Genomic DNA, 26,317 nt, shown 5'->3' on the forward strand with positions numbered 1-26,317 from the left:
CTTAACTTGCTGTAAATGCATCAGCTATGAAAAAATTAACTTGGGGTTTTGCATTATTAAGAAAATGTACTCAAATTGAGAGCGCCCAGTATCGCGCAGTGTTGCTGAGCTAATCTGAGTTGTCTGTGTCCAGTGACAACCAAAACCAGAATTCATTATGCTTTTAGTAATTTTGGTTAAAAGAATGTGAAGATTCTGTGTTGCCTGAGCAGTTCTGTGGCAGTGCTGGATGTCACCACCTGGCTGCTCTTCAGCATCTCTGGCTTGCGGATCAGTGCAGTGGAAGTCACTCACACTCAAGTGTCGATGGTGTTTGACCAGTGGCATTGCCACCACTTGCTGGGCTTTATTTGAGTTTGTGGTAGCAATAGTGAACGTGGCTCTGGAGCAAGGAGAACAGGAAAATTAAGAGTGGCTCTGAACTTTAGCTTCAGCTCCTGAGCAGTATTTGGCTTTAGCTTCTTTAATCCCCAGCTGCCTCCTAGGAAGTGAGTGGCCTTTTGGGAAAGCTTTTTTGATCAGCCTCACCTACATACCTGCAGGCAGTGGAAACAGCCAGCCTGAGAAAAAAGCCACCTCTAAATTCCAGATTTCCTCATTTTTCTCACTGTATTTTCCCCTGCTTGGGAGGTAGGATTGCATCCCTCTGTCTGTATTTTGATGCAGCACTTTCTCTTGGACCTTTCTAATTGGTGTTATTTGTCTTCTGGGTTAGAAGAAAGCCATGACAAAGGAGATTGACTGGTAGATACCCTGTGGGGTTCATTGCCTTGCTTTTAGAGAAGGGTGCTGGGGATGCAGCACCCTGCAGGAAAGCTGGACTGTCACATTCCCATCTCTAGAGCTTGGCTGCATCCACCACACAGCCATGCTCCTGCTGCACTCTAGAGGCACTAGTCTGTCCTGATGTACTGGGCAGCAGGAGACCTCTAAACCTAGAATTTACTGCTCTTTAAATCTGTTCTGCCTCTGTTACTCTAAGCTCAGGAGAAATCATCTGTGTCCACCAGTCCAAAACAGATCTAGCACCATAAACCAAAGGCAAATTGAGTAAGCCTCAATTAAAATTAAAGAGTGATTGCCCCAAAAGGAATATTAATTAAACCCTGCAAAGTGGCATTATACTATCCTGAGCAAGGAGTGAAATTGCCAGGCTGAAGAAGGGTCCACTTTCTGAAGCTGAACAACTGGTTCTGTTTGTGCCAGGAGCCAAGAGTAGGTTCAGAGCACTGGTGAGTGTGTCTGTGCCAGGGCTGTCATTTACCAACTGGTGTTTCTGCTTAGCCAGAGCAGAAGGATCACAGATGATGCCTGAAGGCTGATAACATTCCCCACCTGAGGACTTAGCTCTGTGGTGATGCTCTTGTGATGGGTCTGGCATCATCACTGTAACATAAACTGTGGCTTTCAGGTAAAAGCAAGTAGATAGATCCTTTTTTGAGTAATGAGCTTCCCAGATCTGGTCCAACTGACTGTGTCGTGCAGAATAGATGTCCAAAACTTTTGGTAGTTCTAGATAAAGTGTCATTTCCCATTCTGCTCAGCAGGTGCTAAGAGAAGGGAAGATATCCACTGAGCCTCAGTCATTAAAAAGTAACACTGAATTATGTTGACAATGTGCATAATTTTTTTCATCTGAGGAAAGCTAGAGAACAGGCACTCTGTTCTTGACAGTGACTGATGGAGTCACTGTCAGCAGCTCAGAGTCTAAACTGTAAACTGGCTTTCATATTGATTAAATTGTATTTGTGTACCTTGCTGGAGGAGAAGGGAAAAGTTTGATCTGGTGAGCACAGATGAATTTTCATATATCAATAAATGAAACATATAGAAATGTATGAATGAAACAACTGTTTTCAATATGTTTGGGTTTCAATTTGTATTCCTGGTCTATGGTAAATAGAGTTGTGATATCTTTAAAAGCAGCTGCTAAAGTAAAGATTTTCATTTGACACAAGAAGCCGAAGTATGTTTCTCTCTTAACAGGTTTTTTTCCTTTGGAACCAGCACAGTTACTGTCGGATGTAAGTTCACTTGAGTTTCAGAGGTACCAGACTGTGCTATAGTGTAAACACAGCTGCTATGGAGTAAAATAGCTTCAGTCTTCTCTAAAGTATACAAGTTCAGTGTTAGTGCAATAATAGATGCTTATTTTATTAACTGTTAGTCTGCCTGTCGACTTCCTCAGCAAACTAAACCGATGAAGTTCACCACATGCCTTGCCTTCCCTTAACTGATAAAGGATGCCCATGGAGAGTCATGCTGGAGCTTAACTGGGAAACCTGCATCTTCTGGTCACCCAAACAACTAGATAGAGGTGTTTCTTCCCTAGATTGTAATGTGGAAAGAGTACATGTAATGATGTGCAAACCATGTTCTTTGTGCTGGTCAAGTTCCTTTATATAACATGCCTGAATGTTGTGTACTTTAAATATCAGCATAGGTGATGTCATCTTGTGTTCAGAACTGAATGGGAAACTGGTCAGGAGCAATTAATCAAGTACTAGTGAATGCTCATAGACAGGACCCCTTGGAGGCCTGGGCAGTACTGCTGGCATCAGGGAGGCAGAGGTAACCACCATCTGTATAGAACTTCCCATTTTATTTTTTTTGGTCACTGTATGAACGCTTGTGTTTCCTGTGGCTCTTTCCCTAATTCATAGAAGGTGGGGGTTTATTATTATTATTTTTAGCTTGTGGAGGATAACTTACCTAATACATAGTTAAATAGCATAATGATACAACTTAGTGAGCTTCTGAATGGCTGTTCTTTCTTATTTCACACAATCTGTGCATAATGATTCTGTCATCAGAACCAGCTTTAAGGAGACTCATTCCATAAATGGATGTGTCTCAGTTCCACAAGTTCTTAGATTAAAAAAGTTAAAGTGTACAGTGGAATTTTATCCTTAAGCCATCCAATGAGTGAATATGTGGAGCTTGTTAAATATCAACATTTAACTTATTTAGCAAGGCTGACTTCCCTCATGCAGGTTGTGAATTGGGTTTTTTGAGGGCTGTGGTGTGTGGATCTCCTCAAGCTGTAAGAGCACTGCTGTTCTCTTCAGGTCACGGCACAAACGTGCACCTCTGGAGCGAGTGTGTGGAACAGCCCAGAGCAGGCGGCTCTGGGTGGCACTGAGCAGTTGCTCAGCACACATTCTGACAGGTGGAAAGCATTGACAGCAAACAGCTAGAAGGGGAAAGAGGGCTTCAAGGCTTCCTAAACGTTATTTGGGACTGCTGCTTAAAGAAATCAGGTGTTACTCGAAGCGCAGGTAGCCTGGAAGTATGATCTGATCTCCTGCTTTGCACTTCAAAACTTACTGGAAGCAGCTGTATAGCTCCTAAGTCAGATTAGCTGACAGAGTGTGTGCTGTCTTCCCATGGATTCTCCTGATGATGCAGGGGGTGATGTACAAAATGTGGGTGCCACAGAACACTGCCAGTCTGCTGCACTGCTCGGTGGCTGCACAACAAGCTCATGGTTAAGCCTCTGCTGCACATCCCTCTCGGCAAAAACGTGGTCACTGAGTGATGTGCAGCTGTGTCAGGCCCTGGTGCTGCCAGTTGACTCCGGCTTGAGGAGTTTTGGGAGTTCACGTGAATGTACAAAGTAAACATTTTGTTACTCTGAGCTCCATAGTTTCTGGTCTGTGCTTAAATATTCCTTGTGGCTCCTCAGAACGGAGCTGTTGCTCTGTTGTATTGTACTGTGCAAAGGGGTGTTGCTGCCCCAACAGATCACAGATCAAAGCACACTGTATGACAACCAGGATGAAGGGACACTGACAGGGTTATAAATAACTGAAGTAATGAAGTTTCATTCATCTTTGCTGCTATGATTGAGTGCTGTACCTGATCGGGAAGATGAAGGGGGTAGTAGTTGTTTATAAATCTTATAAATAAAGGGAGTTTTAGCCTGGGCACAGTCTCCTCTCTGGTTTTAGTGCATGAGTTTGCTCCAGTGGAAAGTTTAGTGTGAGATAGGGATGAATGAGTGGGTGTGGAACTGCCTTCTTGGGAGTAGTGCAGCCTTATTTTGGTTATGAGTGGAACTACAGCCAAGTCCTTAAGAATGCTCACAAGTCTTTTTAAAACATCTGAGTGGTGAAGTCTAGAAACAAACGTTTTGAGATAGGTTTCCTTGTTCCATGCTGAGGCTGAGCCCTGAGGAGCTGTTATTCTCAAGAAAAGCCTGACCTTTTCTTCAAGGTTCCTCCTCTTTCTCTTAACATCAAAGGTTTTCGTAACACATGTTGAGGCAAGAGCTTGTTTGGACATTAACTGTTAGTGCTTTGATTTTTGCTCCCTTCATTGTTGCTCACTTGTTTATGGAGCCACGGTGCTTGTGGAAGATTTTTTTGTGGTGCAGTGTGATTTCCACCGTTTTTTCTCTGAATCCAGGCATGGAGGTGAACAAAGCATTTAGACCAGGCCCCCTGTTTGTGTCAGGGTGGTTTGAATTGGAAATGTGAGACAGCTCCACGTTTTCACTTCCCTCAACACACCACAAATCTGAACTGTCCGCGAGTACTGGACTGAAATGAAATTTAGGAGGGGAAAAAGACAGCTCTAAAAAAATGTACATTTGCTCCATTTTTCTCCCTCATGCTGGTTTCTAGGAGGCAAACTCCCTCTCCTGCTCTTCCCCCTTCCTCCTCTTCAGAAGCTGCCCTTGTTGAGTGCTTGAGAGCTGAAGGCATGAATGGCACTGGGCACGTCCCCAGCCTCGTGCCTTGCCCTGAGCGAGCATAAAGCCACGATGCATGCAACCAATCTAGGCTAGAAACAGGCAGTAGGGGTTTTTTTTTTCTTCACAGTAACTGAGTTTTATCACAGTAACTGACATTCTAATGAACCAACTTGTAATTAACGTCAATGAAATTTAACTTGGTTGTTATTTAAATAATGCAATAATCTTGGTAGCAGCATTTGTGGGGTTTTGCGCCATCACGTAGTGAAGACAGAGTGTGGAAAGTTAAAAATAAAACAGTAAAAATCATTGAAAGCTGGCAATTTAGGAGGCTGTGAGAAATATTTACAGTGTTTATTGTAGCAGTGAATGCTGTAGAGTTCATGGATGCAGAAAATGAATAAGCTCTTTGGGACATTGTTCTTGGAGCCTTTTCTCACATCACAGAGGATGGTGCAATGGATTTGTTTGGCTGAAGGGAAGAAAAGCTTCTAGTGCTATGTGGACCTGGGGTAGCTACTGTATGAGGAAGAGCAAGAGTTTTTGTTAGATCTTGGTTTTTGAAGAGTTTGACAGAATGAGACCTGTATAAGCAACTTTTATTTGATCCCCCCCCCCCCTACAGTCTTTAGATATAGAAAGTACTCACTTTACCCCTGAAGTGTCAGTAATTGGGACTTTAAGGGCAGGAATTTTAAATGCAGAAGAGATTTGCTACACCACTGTGGTGTAGGTCAGTAAAATAAATGACCAAGTCTTTTGCTAAAGCATTTGATGTGCTTGGTCTCCAACTTCTTCATGGAAATCTCTGGACCAACTAGTTCATGTTTGTAAAAGAAAACGTTGTTTCTGAAGCAACTGGATATTTTCTAGGTGTTTATTCTTTCTTTTGCCCTTAGTTTCTCCTTAGGGCAACATTGCAGTGATTGTTTTTACTGACCCTCCATTTTCCCTCTTTGTTCTCTGGCTCCCCCTCTCCTCAGCTTTGTGTGTACCATGGGAAAGAGCCTAACACCCTTTCCTTCTTGAAGCTTTTCTTATCAAATTTAATTTTTTTCAGGCATGATACTTCTTTAAATATGTATGATATAATGTGTCTGCAGTCAGGGAATTGAGTGGTGCTAAAAGTCATCTTGTTGTCTGAGGAATATTCTGGTGTTTCCACTTGTGAATCCCAGCAGCACTAAGGATGCTGTGTTTAAGTAGTGAGTCTCCCAGTCAAAAATGTTGAAAAAGTAACAAGTACCACTAAGTGAGCACATGTGGAGGATAATGTTTAAAAGCCCATGGTCTATAAAGAGAAACTGTTTAAAATCTGCCTTGTTCAAGATTTCAGAGTAAGATCTGAACAAGAAAAGCTCCTGATCTCCCTTGCCCATCGTGTTTCCACTATATGAAGTGCAAACCTATGGTCTTGCATGTTGTGACTTCAGCACTGTGTTACCCTGCAAGAGCATCGTGTTTGACTTTGGTTTTGGTTTTTAACTGAAACATCCCAGCTCCAGAGCTGCCATGTGGGCAGGCTCACAGGCATTCATTTAGCCTTCCAGTTTGTGAATACATCTTTTTTACCTGCTTGGTACAAGCCTGTTCCTTGTGGGCTCCCCCACAGGTTGGTCCTCTTTTTCCCTTGGAAATCCTTGCTTCAGTATCAAGGCTGATTTGCTGTCATGTCTGCCTTCCTTTCATCTGCAGCACTGTTTTCCTCTCCTTCCCATTTTGATAGCTCACATTTTAGAGAGCTGCAAGTTATAACCTAGTTTTGCTTGACTGCTGAGGAGCCTCGATGCAGTTCACTGCCATTGCAACCTTATTGTGGCTCATCAGCATCTTCACCTTTGCCTTCTTGCCTTGAGCACTTAGACCTTTTAAAAATAACATGTCCTCCTATGGCAAAGCCTCCTTTACCTTCACTCCAAGAATTAAAATTAATATCACTTGGGGTGGACACTTCTCAAAGTGAAAGATGCCCTTTTTCTGTGGAAAAGAAGTAGCTTGCACAGATCATCTGCAGCACAAAGCTATGAAATAAGTTCTGCAAAATTAAAATTCAGGTGGGGGTTATGCAGATTGCCTTATTTGAATATTTAAATGTTCTGTAGCTTTTTGATGACTGCTTTATCATTGTTTTCCATATATATGCAGTGATGCTCATTTACAGCCTTCCCCAATCAGTTATACAGCAAATACCACTGCTATAAATAAAATGTCATTTGCAGGAGACAGAGTTTTGTAAGTTAAATGAGGAAGAAATGTTCCCTTTGAAGAAATGTTAGCTGTGATCAGTTGGTCAGGATTTTCTCTGTAGGATTATTAAAAGGAGTGGTTGAAATTTGCCTTTTTCACTCCCCTTATCCCCTGATAGTGGCCAAGGAAGACTTAGGAGGTTTGAGGTTTCAGGAAGATTGTCCAAAAGAAAAAAAAGAAAAAAAAGTCTTGGGATGTTGCCTCCTGTTGCAGCTCAGTCAATGTAGTACCTGGCAATCAAAAAGCAGCAGTGCTGCTTGTCACCATCCCTGGCCGTGCAGTCACAGCCCCCTCTCTGCCATGGCTGCTGTCATAATCCTGCACTCAGCTGTTCCTTCTCTTCAACAGAAAACCAATAGCTGTTGGGTTTTTTTTTTCCTTGTTCTTTTCTTGGTCAGATCATGCTTTGGCTTGTTTTGTGCTTCTGCACTGTCTACTAAATAATTCAGATGTTTCTGTCTAGTTATTCAGTATCACTGGCTTTGCTTTTAGCATTTAAACAGTGTCAGTAAACTTGTATTTGTCACCGCTGGGGAAAATACACTCATTTTTGCTGTTACACCCCAAAGCTCCAGCAGTGTGTGACAGATACACCACTTGAGCAGCTCATGCAGCCACACACCAGACTGCTGAGCTGCTCCTGATCCTGGTTCCACCATGGGCTTTTCTGCACCTACAGGGAAATCACCACATGGCAGTGATAGATCCTGCTCCGGGCTGGTGAATCTTGTCAAATCAGTCCTAAACCAACTTAGATTAGATTAGTTCCAGGTGATTATACTCAAGACTTCCTCATCAGCGACACTATCTTTGGAAGATAAGGAGCAGCTCAGGTCAGAATGTATCTCATGGTAAAAGCACAGTGGTTGTTCAAGAGTGCACAGGAGACATGAGGCAGGTTGGGGATCTGACAGTCAAAGCCAAACTGCTGAGGGCTTCTTTTTTGAACAAGTGGTGGCGGTTAAGATGTAGGATAAACTTGCCTTCAGCACTTGTTTTGATAAGGAGTCTTTAAATATGCATTGTAGAAAGTTGAATTTTGCCTCCTCTAGGATTTCTGACTCGAGGTGACAATTTTTACTCAATAGTTGAGATGGAAAGTGATTTTATTTAATAAAAAATGGAATTAGAAGTTCTTATATTCACATTTGGAGGCTTGAGCAAAGGGACACAGCCTTCGGGATACATTCTCCATTGATGCCCGTGCATGGTAGGATCATGGTTCTGGTTTGGGCTTCCCCTCAGTTTTAAGGTCATGTTTTTGCTTTTAAGATGGGGAGTGCCTGCATGAGAGAAATGACTGTAGTCCTGGCGAGGACTAACATTTGGATGGTATGTAGGTAGTCTGCTGGTCTGCTGGGGGAAGGAGAAGAGGACATACCTTTATGGAAGAACTGAAACCTGCTGCTGTTTAATTTTCTGTGCTCCTGCTGTTTCTGTCCTGTGCTGGTAGTGAGGTCAGTCACAGCTTGCAGAGCTGCAAGGGGGAGGCAGGGGGTGTCCTCACTGCTCCTTGGCCCCAAGCTGACAGTGCAGGGCACTGGGAGCTCTCCTTGTGCTGAACTGTGAGCAGAGGGAGATGATCCCGGCGTGTTCCACTGCTCCAGCCGCTGCTCCATCCTGCGATGTTGATCCTCGTGTGGTCCCACCATGACATGGGTGACATGAGCCTGTCCTGCACTGTGGAGCAGGAGGGGTGGATGGACACTGCTGGCTCCGAGGAGCGGGTGGGGAGATGCTGCAGATGCCGTGATAGTGCCGGCACCTGCCGCCTGCAGTGCAGCTTGGGAGCATTCCAGGGCTGCTCTGCTAATGAGACTTGCCTTTCACAGTAATGAAACAGCGAGACTAAGCCATGAAAATAAAAACCTGAGGCACAGAAGTCCCGAGGCGGTGCTGTACTCTGAAACATGGCTTTGTGAAGAAAATGGCACGGCAGGCCTGGAGTCCTGACCCTTCAAAGTTTGTAGCCTCATTTATTTGGATTTTATCTGAAATCAAGAAGTGCTTATTTCTGAAAGCAAGGCCTGAGTGCTGATGGCCTTGATGATGAAGTGGCTTTGTAGAGTGTGTTCAGTGAGTGTTGGGTGTGGTTGACAGCTTTTAGAGTCTTCCTTCCCTTAATCACTTTCCAAATTTATTAGTTCCAGCACCTGAGTCCATTTGGGAGCTTGAGTCTTACTTCTTGCTGGTAGGTAGCACAGAGTCCTTGTTAGGGAAAATGATGCTGGGTTTCACTTTCCAAAGACAACCTCATCAGCCACAAACTTTCCCTGTTTTGTTTCCTGTTCTGTGACCTGCACTGGCCACTCAAAAGTAAATTAATTCTTCATAAGGAAAATTGTGAGTTGCAAGTCTGTTTTGATCCAACTCAATGTGTTGTGATGAGTGCTTTTGATAAGACTGTGTCCTGTTTGCTTCTGCAGTTTTTATTTGCAGTCATTGTAGGGGTTTTTTAGTGCCACTGCTTGTTAAAATAGGGTTTCTGTCTGTTGGACAGCAACAGCAGTTTGATTTGTGGTTGCATCTGTCTAAGCAGACCTTATGTTCAAATATCATTAGCGTGCATAAAAACAAACACAGCTTCTATGATTAAGGGTTTTTTTAATTGCAATTATTTAAGATTGAATTATTTAGATTGAAATTATATGCTACCAAGACTACAAACTTTAAAAGAAGGTATTTTTCATCTTTATTTTCACTCTAGCCTGCCACTGACAGTCTGACTAATGGGTTAGTTGGTTTGCTCAGGGAAGAAAGCCTGATGATCTATGTATGTAAAGAAGCATGAATGAAATACCACTCCCTTTGTTGTCCCCTAGTATCAGTGCCAAATTTTTAGATGTAGGAACCAAAAGTTAAACCATCAAGTCTATTTTTAAACCCAAATCTAGGAGATTGTTTATAATTTCACAAGTGCTGTACACCAAAGAGTGTACCAGCTGAGCTGGAGATGTGTTGCAGTTCCTGCTTGCTCTAGGAAAATCAGATCTAGAACTAGAGGTCAGTGTATTAATAAATAGGTTTAGCTCCTAACCTTTAAACTTCTGTATTGGTGGGGTGGAGAGTGTACTTGTTGGGAATAAATGTTCTTAGCGGTAAGTTGGGCTTTTTTGTGGATCTCAAATGTCTGGAGGTCGTGTGAGCCCTCACAGGCTGACAGGATCTGAGTTTGTCCTCTGATTGTGGTGGCATTCAAGGGAGAGTTGCCCTTTTTGTGTGTACCTTGTGGTTTAGGAGCTGTTCTGAGAAATGGGTGTAATATATTACCTTTTCTGTATTGTGTGCCATTTCAATGACATGACAAAGGAAGTAGGAGCGTGCTTTGACATGAAAAAAGCATTTTATCTGATGGACTTTTAAAAAATGTCTTATTTGCAAAATAGCTTCCTTTCCCCTCCACATCTCCTTTAATTGTTGTGTTGTCTGCAGTGGTGACATCCATTAGGTTGTTCTCTGAAACAGAAGTTCAATTTCAAAGAAGGTTTTGGAAGGTAGTGCAAATTTTTTCCCTTTACGTGACCTGAGGGCTGAACCAAGTTGAGTGTCCTGCTTGGATTTTATTCAAAGACTTTCCTGTAACATATGCACAGAAGATGAGGCTTCAACGAGGACTTGTTTGAATAAATTGAGCCTCAGGGCAATATTAGGGAGCTATTTATTGTAACTTCATTGACCTTCATACTTTATCTGTAGGCCTGACATCCTTCATACATTGAAATTAGTTTCCAAATCTGGTGTTCTAACAGGTGATTTTTTTTTCAGGTTTCTTCTGTAATTCTTATATTTCAGGCACTTAGGATTAATTTGTATCTTTGTTAATTACTTAAAATGTATGTGCAATGAATGTACTACTTGATTTAAAACACTTTTCTCTCACATAGGGAATAGCTGAATTGTATCCTTAATTATATTCAGCCATCGATACTTTGTCTTCTCCCACTTAGCAATGCAGGTGCTCTTCCAGGGCGTGATTTTCTTTTTGTTTTGGAGCTGATAGTTGAGTGCTTTGCCACCCATAGCTCCCCACAGGTTGCTCTCTAGGGCTCTGTGCTGCAGATCTCAAACCTTGGCATTGGCTCAGAGTTGGCTCTTGAACAGAGTCGGTTCCTTGCATTTTTGTTTCAAGCCAGAACAAGACTAGTGGTGACTCTGACAAAAAGTTAAGTCATTTCACTTAAAGTCTAAACCCGTTTATGTAATGTAGTTTCTCCAGGGAAGCTGAGAAGGCTTCTCAAACCAAGTTGAAAGGGTTCCATCTCTGATGGCTGTCACACTGCAGTTTAACTCTTCCTGATGGGCAGCCATCCATGTCACTTCATTATGTACTTTGGGATTCAATACTTACATGCACTAGGGATTAAGATCCAGAGGTAGAAGTCGGTTTCTTTCCATCTCACCACAAATTATACTACATTTTCCTGGTGGAATATTTTCTTGTTCATGCTGCTTCTCCTTTTACAGAGGATAAGAAGCTGCCAAGGTGTTGTCTGGGACTGGGGAGCAGCAGGAACTTCACATTTTTTTTACTTCATCTTTTCCGGCTTGTAACTTCAGGCAGTTGTATTTGTGCAATAAGATATGAAATAACAAAATCAACAATGAAAACAGAGCAGTCTGTTCTGACTGGTGTCTTTATTTGGCCCATAACCCCCAATGTGCATTTACTCTGCATGCCATGAAAACAGATGAAGAGAGCAGAAAAATACTGGAGATTTTGTATTTAAAACACAAACCCAAACCTTAAGGACTTGACAAAACTCCCCAAAACTTCCCTAAAAGTTGAAGAATCAAAGGAAGCATTTCTTAACAAGTTCTATTTACAACCAGTTATGAACTTCTTGGGACACCCTGTTGTGTGATGTTCCCCTGTCAAGTGAATGCTCTGGCTGTCCAGTGGCTTCTGAATTAGTGGGAACAGAGCTGTGACTTTTACATTCTCACCTGGACTTAACCTGTAGTCCCATGGAAATTGCTTTCCCAGCTGGGTAGCACAACAAGGGTTGTAAAGTCAGATCCCATAATTTGTTGAGCTGGACCTGAGTGTTTCAAGATTCATTAACCAGGCTTCCCAGTTTTAGATGTGTTACGTGTATAGTCAGGCATATCCAGGCAGTGAGTCAAATCCTGGAAACCACTGGACTTCAGACAGGGGTTGGGAGTGGAAAACTGGAAAAAATTGGCATAACCTAAACGTAAAAGATAAACACCACAGATTATATTGGCAGATTTTTGCTAAATAGATTATTATTTGTTGGTTTTTCTGTGTTGTACAAGTAGCTCTAGTAGAAGGTTGAGTTAAAGGTATGAGCATTGGTCTCATTTTGTGACAAAACAGATTCTCCTTTTCTCTGGTAAATACTCTTATGCTAATAAAAATGCATGTTCACAGACAACATTTCCACGTTTTCAAGGCAGAGGAGCTCTGGCACCAGTTCTCTGGTGAAGCACTGGCTGCAGGCAGTGGTGGGACCCTGTCCTGTCCTGCTGGCTGGACTGTTCTGCCCACCTTGTTTGTGGGCACTGGGTAAATCCAGGGAAACTGTCATAAATACAGGCTTGCTTTTTTTTTTAATCAAACCCTTGGAATAAAAATAATATCTGTATTATTGCATTAGACTGCAGTGGTGCAGGCTGGTTTAACATTTTCTGCAGAGGTGTTTGCAGTCCTGTAGTTACTTGCATTCAGAAGGTGTGAAACGTGCTCCAGAGCCACACAACTTTCTGTAAGCCTGGCTTCGTGGTGTTGGTAGTGTTCTGGATTCTCCGTGGCAGATTCTTTGCTCCTTTTACATTTTATGAGAATTTCTTTGGAAGTGTAAGAACAGAAGGTGTGTTCTTTAAATGCAGCTCTCTTGTGGAGTCTGAGTTGTTCTCGCAATGGGAGGGATGAACTTGGAGTTCTCTTCTGCTAAAATAGATTTAATGGGAGCAGCAGGGAATTGGAAGGGTGGAACAGTTAGGAGTACTGGTCTGTGAGCAGAGATTACAGTGCAGGTGTGAGAGAAATATAGTAAGTTTTAATAATTAATCCAACTCTGGTGATAATATTTGCATGTATATACATATGTAATATTCATGTTCAATGGGTTCTGTTCTCAGAGGCCATACAGAAGCTGTTCAGATAAGAAAACTCAAGCATGCTCTTGGCAGGCAGAAGGATGACAGGAATTGCAGGAATCCTGTGCCATGTCTTCAAGAAAGCTTCCTTTGCAAGGAGCAGGAGTCAAGCATTATGACTAACACAATTTCTGCCCTTGCAAGGACAAAGCCCAAATAAGTTGACAATAAGAGACTTGGCAGATAGAGATTAGAGGGGTTGAAACTTCAGAAATTTCAACCACTTTTGTCGAAATAAAGGTTCCTCACGAAGGATGGTTGGTTGCTGGTCTCTGCTGTGGCCCTGGGACACCACGGAGGCAAAGTCTGCAACTGGAGCTGCTGGAGAAGGGCTGGTCACCAGGCCAGTGTCCTGTGGCCTCGTACAAGAGCACAGAATTGTCTGATTTGGCTATAAAACAGGTTAGAGGGGCAAGAGCAGAATGTGGTAAACTCAGGGCAGGTTTGCTTACAGTTGGATTCGCAACTGCAAAAATGTGGGAATGCAGTTGCCCCTGTTATTTATTTTTTTAATATAGGAAAGTTTTGTGTTTGTTTTGGAGCACCCAGTATGCCATGGAGACAGCCTAAGGAAAATGCTGGTGGTCCTACCTACAATTAAAGGTCGTTCAATTATTTGTTTATCTTTGGTAAATCGTTAGAGAAACAAGCAAAGAAGCTCCTTTTTACAGACCGGCTGTTTCATGTATGTGTGTAAAAATAATGCTTTAAAGAGCTGCAAGTCAGCCAAAGGTTTCTGTTCTCCACGTTGGACGGGATTATTCCTTCAGCAGCTGTGACTAATGAAATTGGTAGTATTTTTATTACTTTGTTATAGAAGCATCAAACTTTATTTTGCCTATCTGTAGTCTGCTTTCTGGGCCTTGCAGGGCTGTCTTGGGAAGATTTGGAATGTGCTAACAGTGCTGAACCAAGGCTTCTGTGGCAGGTAGTTTTCTTTGCTGCTGAAGCAACTGTAAACTGATTTTTGCTTGTCACAGAACAGCAATTAAAATGGCTTGAAAAATTGAAATTCTAGCATAAACTGGAGATTGTGAGAGTCTTCCACTTTGTCTTTTGGTTATGGAAGGTCAGGTACTAGGAAGGCTTGTGAAATACTTACTTTGTTTATGCAGCTGAAAGTTAGAAAATATCTAAAGTGTTATCCAGGCTCCCAGCTGTTAGTGAGTAAATAAGAGAGCAGAAAATTACAAGAAAGGTCTTAAACCCTATTTTCACTCTAAAAGGCTTAGAGAACAAGGAGCTTACATGAAATACAGGACTGTGGAGACCCTTTCTTGGAGGAGTGGGACCTCTACTGAGGGCCCCAGCAGGAGGGAGAATGATGGGGCTGGGGCAAGAGGGAATGGCATAGATGTAGGTGTGTACAATACTTTGCTTCCCAAGAAGATAATTGGAATGTGATGTTTGACAGCTGTCTACTGGCCCTCTGGTGCTGTGGGTGAGGAAGAAGAGTTAGTGGACCCTAAGAGGAGCATTGCTGTGGTTGTTGAATCTCAAAACATGAGAAATGAGAGTGGTACTCCACGTGGCAGATCAGACAGAGACTGGATTTGTGCCTACCCTGCTCCTGCACTGTGTGACTGGAGTTAAGAAATCCTCGGGTGGGCAAAGCCTTGGTGGCTTCCATGCCCCTGTGTTGGTGTCTCACAGCTCCTGCAGCTTTGTGGAGCTTTGGTGAGCTGCTTTTCCAGGTGTAGCAGCAGTGACCACACAGACACTTGGTGATCTGTGAGTCTGAAACAGTTCCTTCACAGATACTAAAGATTTCTTACACCAAACGCTGTTCTGAATATTTGTTTGCTTTTGGCTCTGTCAGTGCTGACTTCAAGGGTGAGGTTTTTTTCAAAGGAGGCAAATATCTGCTCTTGTGCCCTGATGGAGGGGGTTGCTGATTTGCTGTGGCAAGTAATCAGCTGTATCCTTCCACTGAGTTGGCAGCAGTGCTTAGCCAGAATCTCTGACATTTTCCCCCAAAAGGATGTGGCTGTTTGAGGAAATGTACTGACTCTAATGTGGGGGTTTGGCTGTTTCTGTACTGCGAGTGCATTGCTACAAAAGAGTGAATGAAACTCACACTCAATAGCTTGAAAGTTAATTTTCTCTGTCACTGTTGATTTTGGTTCTGACTGAGAAATTTGCACTGTATCTTACTTGTTTTGTGCTGAAAACACTAAGTAAGAGTACTCCCAACTGCTGTGATACGAAACTCACCAGTATACGTGGAATGGATTACACAAAAACATTTATGAGGAATCAAGTATGAACTTGTAAGTCGAACCTAAAATTAAGTTGGCTCCTACCTGAGTAGTTTATTGAGTTCTGGTTGTGCTATAGAATTATTTTTTTTTTTTACTAAACTCTACTGATATTTAGGATACTTCAACTTAAGTTGTCATCCCAGAAGGTCCTTTCCATTTTTTTTACTTTCTTCTATCAGTGACAAGTTGGCAGAGTCTCAGTCAGGCTGGGTGGAGTCTCTTTGTCCTCTGAGAGGGTGCAGATGTGTTTTCCAAAGGGCCGAAGTTCTCCACCTGGCTTTTCTCCTCTGGTAAAGTACCTGTGCAACTGCCTTTCAGCTACCTTAGATCTGCTTATACACTGATAAGGTATGTGGCCTGCAAGTGCCCAGTCACACACAAATCTTGATTTGAACGTGCCCCCTTCTGCCCTGGAGCCACTGTCTCACCTTCTTGTAGCAAAAGGGGCAGCTGAAACCTGTATTCATGATTGACTGCAGTGTGTTAGGTTAGGAAAAAGGTTAAAAAATAAGCTGGAAGTTGTCTTTTGCAGGCTGTGGAAGTTGCTGATTTCTGCAGTACTGATACAAGCAGAGGGCAGGGGAGCACCTGGGACTGGCAGCGGGTTGTAGCTGAGGTTACATGTGGCAGCATCAGGAATAAGGCTGGGGGAGATCTCTGCCCTGTGATTTGGAGCCTCAGTCAGTGCAGCAGCAGGATTTGGCCCTCTGGGATGGAGTGTTGGTACAGTCCCTTCTCTGTGAAGGAAAAGTCTCTCGGCTAATTTTGTCATGAGAGTTTTAGATCTTAACTGCAGAAGAGCTTTTATGGTGAGCTTGTGCCTAAATAAGAGGCATTGGGAATATTCACTGAAGGGGTCACTGAGTAAGTGTGTACTGGGAAAGGGTTGCTGCTGCTACTGCTGGGTGCTCATCTCTACCAGCTTTGTACTTCTCATTGTTCTTCCTGAATTTTTTTTTCCAGGCAGGAGTCTGTAGTAGAGGGGTGCTTTTGTCCTGAATAGATTTCTTTGAAATGACAAGAAGAATCTCCACTGCAAACACTGGACCTAATTAGAAGAGGTGCTGAACAGGGCACTGTCTGTGTCATAGCTGTGAATCCTCCAATAAAAGATTTGTTACAAAAAGTCTTTGAATGGAGTGCACGGGGCCGTCTCCCCTCCTAGGGAACACATAATTAGTACTTCCTTGAAGTGAAAAAGCACAGGTATATGTGTGAATGGGCTTAGGGACCAGGAGGACATTTAGGTCCTCTATTCCCACTTCCAGGGTATGGTCCAAGAAAAACAAAAGGACCTTTACCTTCCTTGTTGCTTTAGCAGTAGATTTATCTCAGTGTTCAGAAGCAGAGCTGCAGCTTTCAGGAGCTGAGGAACCCCTTCCCTGCCCTGGCAGACCTGCAACAGGTTTCCTGCCTGCTTGGGCAGAGTGAAGCTCTCTATAGTAGACACAGGGGGCTGAAGTAGATTTTACTGGATGCCTGGGATGAAGGAATTCGCTGAAACTTGATCCTTTCTGTAGCTTCTTCCCCAATCCTTAGGGGTGTCTCCTGTCCCCGTTGTCTCCTCTGCCTTTGTTTTAAAATAATATTAAACCTCAGACACCAGCTGATTTACTTTAATTCAACATCCAACTTATGTTTGATTTCTTTTCATATTCAAGTGAGCCATCTGGCTTTAATGAACTGTAACTGTTTTTAATGCTGCCTCCAGTTGCTAACATCTGAATATTTCATGTGCTGAAAGGAGATTTGAAATGCAGAAGTGAGACTGAAGAGTCCAAAGTATTTCCAAATCAGCTCTGTTCCAGCAGCACTTGTGCTCCCCTTCCCTCGAGATTTATCAAAAGATAATCTTTGGGGTGCCAGACTGTAGGCACAGCCCTGGCGGGGGCTAATTACAAGTACTCTCAATTTTGTGTACAGAAAACACCAGAGCTGCTTATGAAATCCTGAATAACTCCCCAACTTGACTTGGGCAGAATATCAATCAACTTCAACAGGAGCTGTATTTGACATCTTCTAAATCAACAGCCTCTTTGGTGTATGTGGTATGGTTTTGTGGTGGGGTTTTTTTCAGGGGGGAGGGGGTGTCTTAAATATTTTCATGTTGCAAAAAAAAGATAATTACATCACCTGCTTTAGTTATAGACACTAATTGAGAGCTGAATCCCATGAACTGAAAATAGCTTAATTGCAATTAATTCTGAGGGTACTTTGCCAGGGCTTCACTGTTAGAAACCAGTGGCACATCCCCAGATTTGTTGGACTACGTGCTTTGCTTGGCATTTTTCACAGGACTGCCTTTGTTTTGGCTTAGCACTGTGACAGCTGATACACTTACGATAGGGCATTAGCAAGAAATATTTTGATTAATGATTATATGATTCTGAAGTGTTTTGTTGGTTCTTCCCTGTGTGCCAAGCATCGTGCAGGTTGCCAGTGACATCATCTTCCAGCATTACTTTATAAAAGGTGGAAAAATGGAAACTCAGTCTGTCTGTAGGAGGAAAGTCTTGAGAGAGGGTAGGCTGGGAACATGTGCTTGCATTATCTTATCCTGCACTGCTTTGTCCTGAGAGCACCGAGGAAGTGTGTAAGGAACCACAGGACACTGAGAGAGGGTGGTACCTGGGCTTCATTTCTCATAACTTTCCCACAGAGGCTGAGCTGAACTGGGAGTTCAGTTGTGACCTTGCAGTTACATGCTGAGCACAGTCTTTCTGAGCTGGAGTGCAGTAGGTTAGAAGCATATCACAGGAGCTGGCAGCTGAGTTCCCTTCCAGACACATTCCTGGAGCTATAATGAATAAAACTTATTGATATCTTCCACAGAGTAGATTTTTGTGGCACTAAGCTACCATTCAATAGGAGCTCTTAATAATAACTCTTGCTACTCTAAAAAAATTTTATTTTCACATGTAATGAAATTTTTTGAAGTTGGCTGTAGTTCTGGTTGTACTTGAGAACTTTCTACAGGACTGAGCACTACTGAGCACTGCTGTAAGATATTTAATTCTGTTCAAGTTGGTTTATTTTTGTGTGAATGATGCCACCTCTAAGGATTATCATGGAGTTTCCATAGACAGTATAGCTATACAAATTTTTCAGATGTGTAGGACTTTCTTTTTTTAAACCATAGTTATTAAAAATGTGTTTATCTCAGAAGTGCCACGTATGTTTTTTAGAAGCTGATTTTTAGTCCCCTACATTATTTCTGGTGCCTTGCTTAAAACAAAAAAAACAGGTGCTTCCTAGACATTCAACAAGAATGCAAAGGCTATTTTAAATTATCTTTTTTTTAACAAGAATTTAACCTAATAATCTTGGGTTTAGGGCCACTTCATGCCCCATCTCATTGATTTATATAAAGTTGTCAGTCAAAGTGTGTTGTTATTAAATAAACATGTAACCTAGGCTTTTGTTTACTAAACAACTTTAATGGAGAATTTTGTAAGGAAAGAAGACTTGCAGTGCACTCACTGCCAGTGCACTGAACTAGTGGGCTCACTTTAGAACTCTCCTTCCTCGGTTTCTACCATTCATGATGAAATCGTGATTTAACAGCTCATAGGAATAGGTTTGAAAATTGGATATGAGGAAGAAATTCTTAAATGTGAGGATGGTGAGGCACTGGCACAAGTTGCCCAGTGGCTGCCCCGTCCCTGGAAGTGTTCCAGGCCAGGTTGGATGGGACTCTGAGCCAACCTGGTCTAGTGGAAGGTGTCCCTGCCCATGGCAGGGGCTTGGAATGAGATGGGCTTTAAGGTCCCTTCCAACCCAAACCATTCTATGATTCTATCTTAAGAATAGTTAAAATCACATGAAGATTTTCTTACCAGTTGTTCTTTTCAGGTGTTTTCCAGGATTCCTTCTTGAATGTCCTGGCTCCCAGTAGTATCGAAGGCGGGAGGCAACTCATGACCACCCAACAGTGACAGCCTTGGGCTCCCCTGCTTCTGGCTGCTCGAAACAACCACCAGACTGCTGTGGAGATGAATGGAGAACAGCAGTATGATGCAGGTAATAGTCCAGCTGAGCTCCCTGGCCAACTAGCCTGAAAAACTTGGCAAGCAAGATGGAAGAAAGCTGAGGACAGTGAATGTCCACTGGGCATGTGTCTGATGCTGTGCACTGTACACAGGGAGAAATGCAAATTTCAGTGATTCAGGGTTAGATTCTGGCCCTGGGGCTGTCGTGGTCATGTTTGTTATTGCTTTACTTCAAAGCAGGATGTGTCACTGGCTTAAAGAACAAAGTCTCACCCACCTTAGGAGTTGTGTTTTTAAGAAGCTGTGACTCTCCTCTTTGTGCTACCACCACGAGATGGGTTTATGAAAAGCTTGGTGGTTTTAATATTACTGTTTTAAGGCATTTGTCTGTCGAAGTGGTTAATATTATCTGTCCTTGTGTTCATCTTGCTCTTAAATTTTTGACAAGGTTGTGCTGCTGGTTTAAAAAGTCAGATAACTGAAGTTGTTTGCTGCCATTGTAATCTGTCCTGTTTTTCTGAAGTGCCTTGGTGCGTCCACTTTGATAGGCTTGTGATATCAATCCCTAACCTGCTGCAGAGTGGTATATTATGATAAATTAGCTCAGGTTTTGGTTCACCTTGAAACACCAGGTCTGGGATGGCTGGGAATACTAACAGCTTTCTGAAACAGTTCTGGGATTGTACCCTCTTGTGGGGGTAGGGACCATCCATTTTTTTCCATCTTGTTTACTGTGGTTTGTCCCTTGTCCATGAGGAGGTCCCTGCCTATGGTGTTGGTACAGTTAATGTAAAGCAAATTTTAGTTGCTTTAATTTCCTTTGGTGCTTGTCCTGCAAGCTGCTCTTCTCATGGGAAAATTCACTACTGGTAGTTTTTGTACCTTTACTTCTTGGAAACCTAATTGCTGCCAGTGTTAGTGAAGAAATGTTAAATGTGAGTTTAATCTTTAAGTGCTTTTAGGAGAACGCTGTCTTCTGCTTTATGATTTTTATTTGTTGTCAATGTTATATCCTCAAATAAGCAAGAAAAGACATTGTGGACAAGGACATAGAATGTCTTCAGGCACTTTTCTGCCTTTTTCCTCAGCTAGAGGAAATTGCTGACTTCTGCCAGTGAGCAATAAGAGAGAGGAACAGTAAGGAGATGTTTAAGTGGTCAGCAGTGGTGTGTTCACAGGCTGATTCCTTGGTGCTGAAGCCTTTATTGTCATTTTTCCATCTTCCTCAAAAAGCATCAGAGGACACAGAGTCCTCTCTCACTCTGTGCTTTTGGAATAGCTAGGAAGGGTTTGATACTGCCTTGAAATTACTCAACAGCTATTTTCCTGAGCATCCTTTTGTACCAGGTTTGAGTACAGGAGGCTGTGAAAAGCAAACAATAACTGACAGGAGCTTTACTTGCTGCATTCAGAGAGTCCACAGAAAATGATGCCTGTGTAAGCATAAGCACATTGGCTTTGTTGTGCTCTCAAATACTGTTTTCTGAAGTGCCTTTGAGTTAGACCAGTCCAAACTACTACTGGAATATTCCCTTCCTATTCTTTAACCTATGTAATTTTTTCCACTTGATAATTTGTAGCAGTTTTGGAGATTCCCCTCTGTCTTTCTGGTTTTACAGGCTCTCTGCCTCCCAAGAACCCAGACAGTGGTCAGGGTTGTTGGTTGTGATGCTCTCCCACACTACAAGGGGAAGAGACAACTTTCATTCTTGTCACAGTCTTTCTCAGCTGCCGAAATTCCAACCTGTCTTTATTTATTCATGGCCGTGCAGCTGGTATAGATGAAAAAGATTAACTGTTATTAAAATCAGATTGAAATATATCTACATTTCAGGGTGAGAAACCTTTAGGTTAGCCTTAATTGAAGGTCTTGCAGACTTCAGTGTGATGTACTTAAATGTCCAATGTGACAGCCTTCAACTATATCACATTAAAGATGCATGAAAGTTATTTGCAGTGAGAATTTAACTCAAATCCAAAGATCAAAATAGCCTGGTGTAGACTGTTTCCATTTCAGGTATTTTTAAGGGCTACCTTCCTTAATATTTCCGTACGTTCTTGTGTCCAAATGGTACAATTCCATGTTCTTTCTCTTCCTGTATGTATCAGAGAACAGCAGGATGCGAATCATGATAAAATTCAGAAAGGAAGAGTTAGTGTTCCCAATAATGCTAGTAAAAATAGTGATGAAGTGTTGTGCCCACCTAGGAAACTGCTGATATTCTTACAGAGCATTTTCTCACCTCCAAAGTGGGTGACCATTCTCCACAGAACCTCTGTAGGACACTTCTCAAATTTTGCTGGAGAAAACATTAGCTTCATTTGAAAGCTTTACTGACAAAAACCAGTTGTATGGCAAGGCCAGAGAGATGGGAATTGCATCTGGTTTTTTCCCCTGCCTTTGCCAAAGTTGTGCTTTGCCACTGAGCTAATGTGCTGCTCAGTCATCCTGTCTAATAGAGAAAAATATGTCTCCATGTAATAGAAAGCTGAATTTGTTTAGGACCTGTAGCAATTAAGGATATGGGGAGAAAGAGCATAAATATGTACATCCCTGCAGCATTAGATTAATAAATTTTGCTTTAAAATCAAATGCATTAAAGATGTTTTTGCTTGTTGTTATCTGTCATATTCATTTGCAAGATTTCTCACAGTAGCAAGAATTTCTGGTGTTTTATTGATTTTTGTTGCTATTTTATTGGTTTTATTGAGTAGTTTGAACTCAGACTGATCAGGATGTTTCACAGGGACATGGGGCCCCTCAGGAATGTGTCTTCCTTAAACTGGTCCTCTCTGTATCCAGGGATCTGCTAACCTGTGAGGATGGAGCTGTGCAAGAGGGTCTTGCAAAAAATATCAGTGGACTAGATCAAAGGCTTGATTTAAGCAGGACCTGCTCTGCTGCTACTTGTCCTGCCAATAAAACCAGCAAAGTGGTTGGGTTCTGACTCTGAAAGCCTTACCAGAGAGATGGTCCTTCACTGCACTCTTGGGGTGTTTCTCCATTCAGATATTGAAAAAGAGAGACTTGATGTCTGAGATTTTTCACGGTTTATGAAATCCTTCCAAACACCACAATTAAAAAACTAATTTACTGCTCTCACTATGAATCCTCCTACAGCATTTCTGCTTGGAGCTTTATTCAGTGAGTTTTTCCTGTTCCACACTGCTCCTGTTAGTGCTGTGCTAAATCACCTGGAATGCTGTGGCAGGGCTGTGTGAAAGCAGCAGATGGTTGGGTTAAAACTATAGCTAAGCACAGCCCTCAGCTGTGTCAGCCCCTGGAAAGGGAGCAAAGCTCCTGAAATCTCTGACTCCTTGTGTTCAGTGCTTGAAGGGTGAGTCTGATCACCTTCTCTCATTTAATTGTAAAACCTTAGTAAGGTGCAAACACAACTTGAGTTGTACTTTCATGAATGAATGAATGAATGAACAGCAAAAGCTGTGTGTGCTTTTAAAAAAAGTTTCAAAAAATCCCTCTGACTCAGGGAAACTGCCTAAAATAAAGCAGGAAAAGTATTAAGTTTGCAATGAGCATTGGACAGCGATTTGTGATAATTTTTGGTTGGTTTGGTTTGGTTGGGGGTTTTTTTGTTTGTTTTTCCTATGAAAAATGTGTTTAAAGTGAGCTCTTGGGTGTGCTGGTGAGATTTGGGCACTGTAGTGTACAGAGCAATCCAAGCCCTTCTCGGGCTCGTTTGGATATAGAACACACAGGCTGCAGAAATCATGGATGAGTGGAATGCCAAAGGACCTGCAGTAACTGATCCAGTTGGGAATGGTTTCAGCGGTAGTTAAAGGCAAAGGGTCGCTGGAGCAGCAGGCAAACTGGCTTTCCTTGGAGCTCCTTGTAGCAATTAAGTGGCAACAGAAGTTACTAATTGACCCTTTCAGTGTGTGAAGTGACCTGTGGCTCATTTAAGGAGCTTAACTGCCCCTCAGCCAGTTATCTGATGGTAACGGGCATTGAAGACTTGGTGCTGCAAGGCTTGGGAAAGCTTCGAGGTCCCTGTGGTATTCCCAGATGGAGCTGCTGGATTTCAAACTGGTTCAAAAGCACAGAGCAACCCCGTTTCTTTGTTTCCCTAAAACAGGAGTGTGTTGGACGTTGCAGGCAGTGCTGTTTGGGGCTGGAGGAGAGCAGGGCTGTTGCTGCTGTTGAGCAGCCGGGTGGTTTTTGGTGGGAAGAGACGAGCTGACTTTGTCTGGTCAGGAGAAAAATAAGACAGAATTCGCTCCAGGTCTTGACTGACCCATATATGTTGTGTTCGAGCTGATGTTTGTTCCCACTTTGGTTCTGGAGCTGTGAACTTAAGCATTTTTATGGTCATATTAAAATAAAATTCTCTTTAAATGAGTTAAGAAATCTTAATCTGTTTTAACAACATTTTGCAATGAACTTATATTTTTCTTAGAATGACTCGCAGCCAAAGCTTTGATCAGCTTCAGCCTAATTTGCAAACAGCTGTGGTCTGTGCATTAGCCTCTTTAACTCCCTCAAAAGTTTTCTAAATAAAACTCCTTATTTATTTCTCCAGGTCATTTCTTCAGTAAATTAAAAATTATCCCTTAAAAGTGATGGTCATATTTAAACTCTGAATCTTTTGAGCTCTGAGTCTTATGAAAGGCCAATATAACCAGCTGAGGTTGGTTAAAAACAACAGAAGTTGGGTTTAGGAGAGATAAGAGCCTCTTTTAAAATAGATACTGTCATCAGCAGACAACAGCTAACTGAATGTACATTTCTGACTTTTGGAAAATGATAACTCATAGAGTTACAGTGAGAAGACAAAGATGAGCTTAACCATCAGTCTGAAGATGGATTGAACCTACTTACACTCCAGACTTTTAGGTTTTTTTAGTCTGTTTAACATATCTCAGACTTTTGGGCAAATATTTGCCTCTTTCTATTGGCGGACTAGGAACTGTCCTGGAGCATACTTAGCAGGTTGTCAGCACATCCAGGGGTCTGATAAGGGCATGTAGCAGTACTTCTTTTTTTTTTTTTTTTTTTTTATGTGTAATGTTTCCTACTCAAGCTACTACTCCTGAAAAGAACAGTTTGCTGCCTGTCCTAAAGAAGACTCAGAGTGTAGGAAGTGTTGGTGTCTTGTAACCTGTGCTGAGCTCTCCTCGGGCTTGTGATACACAGAGATTTCTCTGTTTTCAAATATAAACAAGGTATCAGGTTTCCTGGTACTGAGAGAGGAAAAGCTCCCTTGTTCATTCATAAAGACAACTATGGTGCAGATGGTGGAATCAGTCTGAAAGTGAAGATGAAAGCTCTGCTTTGGTGTCACGTCACTGCCATCCTGTTCTGCTGCTGAACCTGAAGCTTTAGTTTGTGTGTTGAGGTTAAAAATGATGATTACATGAGGTGGGACCCTCCCTGGTCATCCCACTGTGTGCCTGCAGGAAAAATGTCAAACAAAAATAGGGGACCTGAAATCCAACCTCTGCTGGTTTGGCATCTTTTCAACAGAGTGAGTTACACGTTGGAAAAAATGAGAATAGAAAGGGAGTGAGGAGCTGAGCCAAGAACTAAGGGGAGACTGGGGCTAGAGGACAGGCTTGACAATAACAGTAGGAAATCTGACTAATTTGTAGCATGGCTCACTCCAGGTGTTTGCTTCCCTAACAGCCTGAGTGAGTTTTGAACTGTGGTTTGAGTGGTTTTAGCACATTTATGGTTTAAATGCATCCCGAAATGAGATTTTCTTGGTCTAAAGAAACTATTACACCTTATGAGCTGGGCTTTTTAATGTGACTAATCTGAGTGGCCTTGGTTTCAGTTAAGTCTCAAGCTGTTTTCTTTAGAACTACCCTCAGTCCCTCTCTCTGCTTTTGATATTTTAGAATATCTAAATGCATATTATCTAACTTAGAAAAGAAGACAGTGATATTTCAAATTTTTTTTTAGTATTTCTTTTCAGATCTCTTACTATTGGTATTGCTGTTTCCTGGATGGTTTTTAATTTAATACACTAACCGTCCAATGTGCCCAAAGTTTTGAGTCTCTGATATTTGTTGATACAAACACAGAGCTCTTCTGCCTGTGTTCTCCCCTCACAAACTGTAAGCAATCTGTGCTTAACCAAAACCCAGGATTTCACTGTTTTTCAGACCAGGTCCAACTTAAGAGTGCTGCTCACATACAAAGAAAGGCCAGATTGTGTTGTCTGTCTGTTGAAATGTATAACTGACACACACTTGTGTACTCAGTCATTTGGAATTGAAGCAGACTTTGCTGTGGTTTGTAGTAGCCTAAAACTTAAGCCAACAGGTTGCTAAATTAGAGGTGTTTGGCTTCTCTTTCAGATGCTGGTTCCAGTGTGGATGAAATGGAATTCAATTGGGATGAGTATCTAGAAGACACAGGAGCAACTGCAGCCCCCCATGGATCTTTCAAACATGTGAGTAAGGGTGTGTGTGTTTGCTTATCATGTCCTGCGTTGGTTTTTTGATACACTGAATGTTTAGGGTTTCTTTGAATATGCTGATGCTTTCAGATCTGGAAGACTAACTAAAATCATGTTTCTTAGAGTAAAGAGAAATGAGGAATTTAACCTTTTTATTATTGTTTCTCATTTCCTCTCTGTATGTAGTACAGGGTAACCCCATCCACAAGTGCTGAAAGTTCAGGAGCTCTTAGTCTTTTCTGCACCAGAGGATAAGCTTGATTTTTCTCAAGAAGCTCAGAATAGCCAGTCTCTTTCTCCTTGTGGTGCTACTGGACAGCTGCTATGGAGGACTTGCTGTAGAAAAGCTGGTGGCAGAATAGTTCTTGAACAGCAGAATTCAAATGTGCTCTCAAAGAAGTCTTTAATGGTGAATCTCAAGGAGAAAATAATAGCTCTGCCAAATACTTGGCTGTAGTAGTTAGAAAACTGATTAGGATAATTGTTGATCACAGGCTTAATGGATAGGATGAAGTCTTGATAAGCCCTTGTCTTTGCCCTTGGACATCTTTAATCAAATGTTTGATGGTAGAGTCCTGGAACACC

General features: G+C 42.1%; 1 protein-coding gene across 4 annotated transcripts in view; it reads left to right on the forward strand.

Moving 5' to 3' along the window:
• Positions 1-26,317, forward strand: part of SFMBT1 (Scm like with four mbt domains 1) — a 93,267-nt gene that overhangs the window by 35,875 nt on the left and 31,075 nt on the right. For all 4 annotated transcript variants that reach the window (XM_027640241.1, XM_027640242.1, XM_027640244.1 and 1 more), the window contains exons 4-5: positions 19,177-19,344; positions 25,632-25,726. In XM_027640241.1, the coding sequence (XP_027496042.1) occupies positions 19,317-19,344; positions 25,632-25,726 (123 nt within the window). In that variant the 5' untranslated portion in view covers positions 19,177-19,316. The remainder of the gene's footprint in view (positions 1-19,176; positions 19,345-25,631; positions 25,727-26,317) is intronic.

The sequence above is a fragment of the Corapipo altera genome, unplaced genomic scaffold, assembly GCF_003945725.1.
Source record: "Corapipo altera isolate COAL_440 unplaced genomic scaffold, ASM394572v1 55, whole genome shotgun sequence".
NCBI lineage: Eukaryota > Metazoa > Chordata > Aves > Passeriformes > Pipridae > Corapipo > Corapipo altera.